Source organism: Nanorana parkeri, unplaced genomic scaffold, assembly GCF_000935625.1.
Source record: "Nanorana parkeri isolate BGI_ZX_2015 unplaced genomic scaffold, ASM93562v1 scaffold132, whole genome shotgun sequence".
In the NCBI taxonomy this organism is placed as follows: domain Eukaryota; kingdom Metazoa; phylum Chordata; class Amphibia; order Anura; family Dicroglossidae; genus Nanorana; species Nanorana parkeri.
Genome location: NW_017306400.1, coordinates 2,162,263 through 2,172,183, shown reverse-complemented (window position 1 = coordinate 2,172,183; position 9,921 = coordinate 2,162,263). Strand labels below are relative to the sequence as shown.

General features: G+C 36.9%; 1 protein-coding gene across 1 annotated transcript in view; it reads left to right on the top strand.

Moving 5' to 3' along the window:
* CHST11 (carbohydrate sulfotransferase 11) overlaps positions 1-7,084 on the top strand; it is a 31,545-nt gene extending 24,461 nt beyond the window's left edge. Inside the window, exon 2 of the mRNA XM_018553876.1 lies at positions 4,982-7,084. Within this exon, the coding sequence (XP_018409378.1) occupies positions 4,982-5,836 (855 nt within the window). The 3' untranslated portion in view covers positions 5,837-7,084. The remainder of the gene's footprint in view (positions 1-4,981) is intronic.
* Positions 7,085-9,921: the final 2,837 nt, after the last annotated feature.

The window sequence follows — 9,921 nt, the reverse complement described above, 5'->3', positions numbered from 1 at the left end:
AACGAAGCAGACATTGCAAGCATGAGCTGCCGGAGAGATGGATTGGTTATAAGAACTTTTTTTTATCACAGGGTACCTTTCTTTAGGATTTATTTTACCCTGACAGGGTACCCTTTACCCAGGATTAAGATAAGATATCATCCACAGGAAGTACATTGTTTTCAGTGAGACAGCTGATGCATAGACATTAATTGTGAGAATGAGCAGTAAAGCAAAACCACTGTGTAGCACTGCAAAGCAGAACCTGCATATGTCAGACATCTCAACTATCCTGGACGTTCTGGGAGTGTCCCGCTATTAAATAGCGGCTCCCGGAGAAACATTTTCTCCCGTAAAGGTTTACTCTGCTCTATCTAGCAGAGTAGACCTTTCCTTGATATCTGTTTGTTTTGTTTTTTACTGACTTCGGGGCCAACTTCAGTCAGAGAAAAAAAAACACAGCATAGGATAGGAATAAGTAGCTAGGCTCCTATTGGCTATTTCAAATTGTAATAGCCAATAGCAGACTAGCTATTGCACCCGCCCACTGCTGCTGTTAATCAGCAGAGGTGGACCTGAAGCTCTCCATCAGGTCCTCCTCTGCTGATTGACAGCAGCAGAGGGCGGGTGCAATAGCCAGCTTGCTATTGGCTATTGCAAATTGAAATAGCCAATAGCAATCTAGCTATTTTTTATTCTGACGGCAGCAGCTGTCAAAATACTAAAAAAAAAAAACCCAGCAGATAGCACGGGAAGCAATAGTAGCTTCTTTGCTATTTACCATCATTTCAGGGGGGTGGAGAGGGCACATCCCTGAAATGAGAAGGGCACCTCCCTGAAATTACTTTTTTTCAGGTTGGGATCCCTGATATGTAATGAGTTATAATGGCAGCCCCAGTGTCCACACATATCTTGCAAAATACACATAAAAAAAAGGATTTTAAGACTTAAGACAATAACTTAAATCAAGCTGGTCTCTTTCATCTTAAAAAAATGATAGGACAATACATTCCCTTTAAAACATTTATTTTAAATGATCAAACAGGTAAATGAGAAGGGCACTAAATGAAAAACCTAGCAAAGACACACTCTGATGGGTTGTTAGCCTAATATAGTTAGTCTGAATTCCAAATGTGCCAGAACTCTTCTGGATGATGTATATGTTTCATCGGAGCTTGTTCTCCATGTGAGCTGCAAAGTCTAAATGTGAAACGCTCTCATCTCTATGCTGCATCTAGTACCTCTAAGATGTCTCATGTCTGGCACATTTTCAGCGTAGCCCTGGCTGACTTTCAAGTTCAAAGTGAGTTGCTTGAGCGATATATTTGACCTCTACCAGTATGTACGACAAATACTTGCAAGACAGACAGCTTTCTTCGTGACTTCCATATTTCAGTGTGACAACCCCTTTAATTAAAATACTGATTTATGCCACTGCTTCAGAAATGAGCCAAAGTAGAATGGCATAATAACAATAATGCCTTTTTTTTCTTTTTATATAATAGACTGTTGGATCAGTGTCGTTTTTTTTTTCTAGGGCTATTGATTTAAGCATGTGCCATTCATTATACTTATGGCTTTTTCCAATAAGGTATAGATATAAATGACTGTGTGCTTGGAAAGTCATCATTTTACTAAATATTTTGATTTATTTGTTCACGTAAAAAAATGTAAATGTCGGTCTGTAGAGGAAAACAATGTAATTTATTCCCATGCACATTCAGTTATCTCCAAAAAAACAAAAAAAAACTCCAGACACAGCCAAACACATGTCCTACATTTGCATGGCCTGCTATAAAAATGTGCAAATATACTGTAGTAAAATGTTTTGTGCCTGTGAAGAACTGCCTCTGTCCTCATTATTCAAATAAGTTTTCCTGGCATACCCAACAACCAGAATAATTAGTTGTCAGCAAATCAGCCATGACTGCTCACTGGGGAGAGGGTGTTATGTAAATTTCAGCATCCCTAGAATGTGTGTTTTCCGTGCTGCAGAACACAATACTTCATGTCAGTAGGGAACCAGTGGATGCCAGGCTTTATTTATTTTTGTGTAACTCTGATGTGCTCCAGGGGTGGTCACACTAGAGTGCTGCATTTTTTGATATTTGTGTACCTCGCTGTGTGTAATATTGCAATATTAAAGGCATTCCATTCATTTGGACTAACACACCAAAATCAGACATGCACTATTTTTGTAACACCATTACCACATGTTACTTTAGCGCGTTGAGGTGGCATTCAAAATGAATAGCATCACAATGCACTAACACTCGTATGGTGCATTGCCGTCCATTGTAGTAATGCCCACGGTACGTCAACATACAGTATGTGTGTGTATATATATATATATATATATATATATATATTTATATATATATATATATAAATGGAACCTTGTTTCACCTTTTAAGTTGCATTAGTGAAATAAATGAACTTTGCACGATATTCTAATTATTCGAGTTTCACCTGTATATCTAATATCAAACAAAAGTAATTCACCAGCACACACCCGAAGGGTTTTTAAAGTATTGATATGTTTATTCAATACCCAATGTCACATACTGTCATACGGTGTGATACCATATGACAGTATGTGACATTGGGTATTGAATAAACATATCAATACTTTAAAAACCCTTCGGGTGTGTGCCGGTGAATTACTTTTGTTTGCTGTTGGTGTTTTGCACGGCGCCATCCGTGTGGTCACCTGGGCACCACATATACCTTGTGGTTGTGAGACCGTGGCAGTGCAAATGGGATTTGGACTTTGTATATCTAATATGACTGTACATAAGTATTCAAAGTACAATGCAGAGAGCTCATAATTTACAGTACAAAATCTAGAGAGCATATAATCTAGTGTCCAAACGGCAATATCTAGGGTCCATAATCCAATATCCAAAAATAATACAGAAGACCCATAATGTAAATATTGTAAATTATGTATTATTATAAATAATGTAATGTGCATTGCAGAGCCTATATTCCTTTTTCACATTATAACTCATTAGCTTTATGCCAATATCTACTTCATTTATTAATGGGATTCAATATAATATTTGTTACACCATCCTTTGTAATTTGAATTAAGCAGCTGGAGCAGAAGAGAATTCTTAATTGAATGTTGCTGTTATATGTGTCCATTTTTCCTGTGAGAGAAGTAGACAAGAGTACTGAGTTTACCTCACCCCACTGTGTCCAAATAGCCAGAAGAAAAGACCCAGAGGCTTATTACGGAGATTTACCTGTGGGTAACAATTTCAACGTTTAAAAATATCGAGGCTGAGAGGTTGATGGATGTCAATTAGACTGCAAGGCTAGAAATCTGGAACCACCTGTCGTGCCCAGCCTTAAAAATACACATGACACACAATGGGGGCATACTGTTCTCAGTGCTAGCAGAACATATAATAGTTTTACATCTAACTCTGCTGCAATGTTATTTAACCATTTTATTTTTAAGGAAGCTTTTATTAAGAAAATTCATGCTGCTGAACTCTTCCTTTAAGCTTCCTGTAATTCTGGAATGGTAGCAGAGACTATTGTTGGACATTATATGTCCATCATTTGACTGCAGAGTTCCTCCTTATTTGTACGCCCCTCCTCTTGTTGGATGTATATAGTCTATCTCTCCTGCCTGCAGTATCTGAACATGTTTTATTTGCTTTAATTTGCTTTGCCCAAAGCAATGTCCTGATTGGCTCATGCTGCACAACCTCCCACTCTGATTTGTGCTGTGCAACGTAGTATAAATTCAAGTTTCACACATTTATTCTTGCATTACTTTAAAATGCATTAAAATGCCTGAGGAAGAGCATATATAAGCTATATACAGGCTTTTATAAGTGTTTTATGCATTACTTGTAGCATAAGCAGAATTTACTGTTGTTGGCCCCATCCTAAATAGAAGCCACTAAAAACGCATGTAAACACACGTTTTTCAAAATTTTTGCGTGAAAATAAGCTTTTTGGAGCGATGGGCATTATGCTACAGTCACTTGAGTGCTCAGGTGTAAACAGACACCATAGAAGACAATGTGATTTTTAATGTTGAGCGTTGTGTAGATTTGAGCTACAAAGCGCTAAGGTGTAAATGGAGCCCTAGAGTCTGTGTCAATGGCCTTTTGTTAGCTTTTGTTTTGCAATTCTATACAAATTTTTGGAAATGCAAGACCTGTTCAAAGCAGGTCAAATGTGCCGTTCAGAAGATTGACTGCAGGTCAAATGCACCTGTCTGAATTCTAAATAATTTCAGAAGCATCTCAAACTGATGTCAAACTGATGTCATTGACACAGGCTCTAACAGTAAAAATGCAACTGGACAAAAGGTTGATTTTAATATGTGATTGGTTAATGCTCTAAAATTGGGTGATGTTATGAGGCCAATTAGGTACAAAGTTTGCTTGGAGGATGTCTTGTGCTAAGTAGGTATTTGGAGGAGAGCACTCTGTTTGTTGTGTAGGCATTTACTGTAGCACCTCTCTGTACTTGAATTAAAGTTTAAAAAAAATAATAATAATTGTAATTCTAGAGTGCTGCTATAAAAAAAAAAAAAAGAATTTCTACTTCACAAAGGCAACTAAGTTAACTTTTGTGCTAGGTGATGAAAATGACATGAAAATGACTCCATATTGGTTGAATGAACGATAAAGTATTTCATGGATTTTTTTCATGGATTTGTAACAATTGACATCCAGTAACATGGACAATTGAATGATGACATGATGATGCCAACACTCAATACAGTTTTCTGGTTAAGGTTGTTACATGGGAATTTTGTAACTGTCCTGAGTGTGTGCTGAAGATGTGCTAAGTTTTCCCTTCAACATTTCCGTGTCACTATTGCAGTAGTTCTGCCACTGAACAAAACACATACTTTTTAGCTTTTAAATATGGAATGGACATGTGGCTTTGCTAGACAGAAATGTTATTTGTAATCATATGTCTACATTCTGGCCTTTAATATGTATCTAACCCTGCTTCTGTTCTCTTTATAAAGGTGGAGCTCTCCAGCAATGCTGTTTTGCACCAGATGAGACGAGATCAGGTCACAGACGTGTGTCGGGCCAATAACGTGTTAAGCAGGAAACGGCGTGTACTAACTCCCAATGACCTGAAACACTTGGTGGTGGATGAATATCATGAACTGATTTACTGCTATGTGCCAAAAGTGGCGTGTACCAACTGGAAGAGGGTAATGATGGTCCTTACAGGAAGAGGTAAATACAGTGACCCTATGGAAATACCGGCAAATGTGGCTCATGTCTCCTCCAACCTCAAGACCCTCAACCAGTATAGCATTCCAGAAATTAACCATCGCTTAAAAAATTTCATGAAGTTCCTGTTTGTCCGTGAACCTTTTGAGAGGTTGGTTTCAGCCTACAGAAATAAATTTACCCAGAAATACAACACATCTTTCCACAAACGCTATGGCACCAAGATAATAAGGCGGCAGCGGAAAAATGCCACCCAAGAAGCACTGCTTAATGGCAGCGATGTCAAATTTGAGGAGTTTGTTGCTTATCTTATTGATCCACACACCCAAAAAGAAGAGCCCTTTAATGAGCACTGGCAAACGGTCTTTTCTCTCTGCCATCCATGTCATATCCATTATGATCTCATAGGAAAATACGAAACCTTAGAAGATGATTCTAATTATGTCTTGCAACTGGCAGGAGTGGGTAACTATCTGAAATTTCCCACCTTTGCCAAGTCTACCAAAACTACTGATGAAATGACCGCAGAATTTTTCCAGAACATCAGCTCAGAGCACCAAACTCAACTGTATGAGGTCTACAAACTGGATTACTTAATGTTCAACTACTCAACTCCAGCCTACCTAAAACTAGAATGAAATTCCATCCATGCCTGATGGAGGATTTTCTTAAAGCGTGAATAGAGGGTCATTTTGTAAATTCATGGCAGGCTGAAGTGGGGTTAGGGTGGGAGGGATGATAGTGATTTATTTGTGCTGCGAGCAGTGCAAACAGAATAATTTAAATTTCTTCATAAAGAAGGACTGCTCTCTGTAGGGTAAGAGGAATCTAAGCTAGTCCGAAGACACGCAAACTGCTACTATGCTGTTCTCAAGTTCCGTGGCGCCTTCATGCTCTATGTTAATTGTCTATAAATTATTTATAGTTATTTAAACTATGTCTCTTGATCTGAATAAGTCTATTGTATGTCTGTAAATATATATAGATATATCTGTGTATATCTATATATAATATATTTGTATGTGTGTGTCTATATACATATATATGTACATATGTACATATTTTCAGAGCCAAATATTAACAAATTTCAAATCCATGCTGATCCATTTAGTAAATAAATTGCTACTGTCATTGGATTTACATGACCATTTTTGAAAGCAAACGCATTCTTTTAGCCTCATATACAGAATGACTATATAGTTTTATTTTGAATAGAAAAGAAGGAATGTTGTGTTATCAAATACATGGCGTTAATAACACTGCCCTTGATTTTGGATTTTGTGCTTTTATGTCAGTAATTTATTTTGTGAAGTTTAGAAATTCAAACTTGGTTTATGTGTTTATAATCAGGTATACATGTTTATAAGTTTAATCTATGTAGATCCAAAAAGGCATTTCCAAATACGTCCATTCTGATTGGTATTCATTGCAAATACATATAAAATGCAAATGATGCAAAGGTAGTATGTAGTGATACCTCCTTATGTTTACAAGTATAATAATGGACATGTAGTTAATGCAGTGAGCACATGGATCATTTGGCCAAATTCAGTATTGATACAGAATGTTAGCCTTGTTTAGTAGTCCATGATCAAGGCTTCTTTTGGAGTATTTATAAAGTAATGTGTCCTTTCTCCAAGATATACTATCAGTTAATTTTGGATTTGCCCATGGTATTTAAACAGAGAAAATATGCAAACATTGACATTTATTAAGTGCAATTTGTATTCAGGTGCTGCATATCAGAACAGAGCTTTATCCCATAAACTTATTTTGGTGCCAGTTAGCTTACCTATTAGTTAATTTTTTGAAGTTCTAGCAGAGGGTTGTTTATAGCTATGTAAAATTCTAGAAGCCGAGTATATTAGTATCGTAAATCTCCAGAAGCTGGAGGAAAATCTGTGGCAAATAGGCAAAGAAAGAGCTTTGCACATCTCCAGCAGGTGGGACTTAAGTTTTCATAAATACATTTCAAGGAGACTGAAAGGGCATAGTATTATGCCAACTGTACATGAAACTTCAAGAGACGGTGCATAGCAGTCACTATGTAAAGCTCTATAGGATGGGCAAACTGCCAAGGTTGGGTTATATTAAAAGCTGTATAAAGTTCCATAGAGTGAGACTATGTATGTGGTATAGCATTTTCTACATACAACTCCAAGGACATAGATAGCACGATAACCTTTTAAGTCAAGTGCACTTTTATAAAACTTAGCTCCCTTAATATACCCAGAAAGATTAAGAATGTTTGCAACTTATTTTTTACATTTTCCCTTTTCCTTGTCATGTGTAAATGGTCATCGTGGGTTTCAATATCCTTATTTGTACAGACTCATGTAGGAAGCTTTGAGCCTTGTGTAAAGACTTTTTTTTTAAAGAAGGCACCAGTCTGTCTTGCAACTGACTCGAAAGGATCACCAAGGATGAACTCCGCTAAAGTGATACCAAGCATGCTTTCTTCTACAGTTTCTCTTCATCTGTTTTCTTTTGTCAGAAACCTTTCGTGATCCTGATATATAAGGTATCAAATCAGCTGTGTGTGAGGTGCAACATGTGTAATGTTCATTTCTATCCAAATGTGCACTTATCCTTTAAAAGAATAGAGGGTAGCAAATAGTAGGCTTTATATGAAATACCAGAGGGTGAGCCTTGGGTAAAATAATGTAAATTCCAGGTGGAGGAAACCAGTAAGAATGAGGTGATGATCACTGGTCCCTGAGCGATGCTAAAGTGAAAATATACTGATAAATAAATAAAGTTGTCCTTTTGTATTATCTTTGTTTCTTTTAAAAAAGCCACCTTCTGTACCCCCCCCCTCTCCCCCAAGGGTTATATAAACATATGTGTTTGGCAGAAAACTGGGGTACCCAGCCTTACGATGCTACCAGTGTTGTATATTTTTATGACTGCCTTACTGACAAATTCCTAATCATCTGACACAGCACTTGAGAATTTTGTAAATGTCTTTGAATTCCAAGATGCCTGGTCACAATTTCAGCTGTTCCCCATTATTTACATGCAATAATTGATACAGAATACGGTTCTAGAATCTCTGCACCAGGAGTAACTGTGTATATTAGTGAAGGCTAGTTATATTAGAAATGGTATGTTCTCTGGCAAGTCCTACAATTTATTGCAGTCCAGCTGCAAACAGAGATAGCCTGCGCCTCAGGCCTACTGGGCTTTGTATTGTCTTCCTGCTGGTCAGTAAATGCTTAGTTCCTTTGCTTTATTATGTCCTTTTTGTTGTTCACAGATCATCATGGATGTGACTCTAGTTCAGACTTTCTCAACCTTTTTACTCTGGAGGAGCTCAAACAATATTTTTCAGTCCTCAGGGAACCCCTGTAAAAATAATTATACCCATAGTTTGCATTAAATTTTACTAAATAGTGTAAAGTATTATATATAAGAATAAAAAATAAGGCATACCTAATAATAATTGGCATACCAAATAATTTGATTACAGCCTCCTGGTCTGTGTAACATTTTAGTAATAATCTAGAAATGAAATGAGTAATAATAACAAAAAATAATGCAAACAGTAAAAATTGTGGTGTTCCCTGATATCAGTGGTCAATTTGGAGGTGCCCTCTTGCGTTGATGGTCAGTGTAGGTAAGAGATCAAATCACCACTGCTCAACTCTGGTTGAGAAAGGCTGTTCTAGACAATAGAGAGCCATTGAAGCTTTTACGTGTTTCCTCTGAAGTGAGGCTGTGCTGTTGTCCGTATTGTTGTACATAATGTTGTTCTAAAGACTTTTTCTGGCTTTGGGTCAGTGCATCACTTTGCAGAGCAACGTTTTGCATACACCTTCAGTCTTATTTACTTAAAAAGGAGGAAAAAAATCTGTAATCTACTGGAATAGCTAAAAGATAATTTATTAGTAATGTATTCAATTGTACAAAATGTTGATCAAAATAAATTCATTACTTATGCATTGATGGCTGTTGTCATTAATTAACGAGAATATGAGAACTCCCAAAACATTACATATTTTTTGAAAGCAGGGACCCTGTAAAATAATATGGTGGCAGCTGTGATTTTGTATGTCACATGATAATTGCGATCCGCAGACATAATAGTTACATAGGTGGCAGCAAAAGGGGTAACGTTTGCCTCAGAAAGCATTTATTTTCTGTATAGTATTATTAACACTGATCAAATTATTTTATGAGATCTTTGGAAAACTGATTTTATTGGTGGGATATATTTAGAAAAATAAAGTCTTACCTGTCGTTTTTCTACATAGCAAAGAAAGAAAGAAAAAATATATATATTTTATTTTTATTTCTGTTACCTGAGGAGGTGGGAGCACATCTGACAATCCAGACAACTACATCATGATCTGTCCTAAACACACCTAATACATCATTGGTGAGTGTGGATGAGTTAATGACATCTGGAAGTTCAGCGATTTGTGGTTTGAGGTATTAAAGCAAATGCACACTTTTAGGCCAGGAAAAAATCCCAACATTGGCTCCTTTATAAAAGGAAAAGTGAAAATAGCATTCACCACACAAAGCAAATGGTGACATGGAACAAATATGCAGATCAGGGAAGTCCTTTATCTACAACCTTGTTCTTGGTCTGTGACTGAAAGCATTGGAAGTAAACATGACAATCAAACAGCTGGCATTGTGAGGACAGGAAGTAGCAATGCAAGCCACCACATTTGCCTCAGGAAAGGTTTTCTTTAAAGAGACCCTGTCACCATATGAA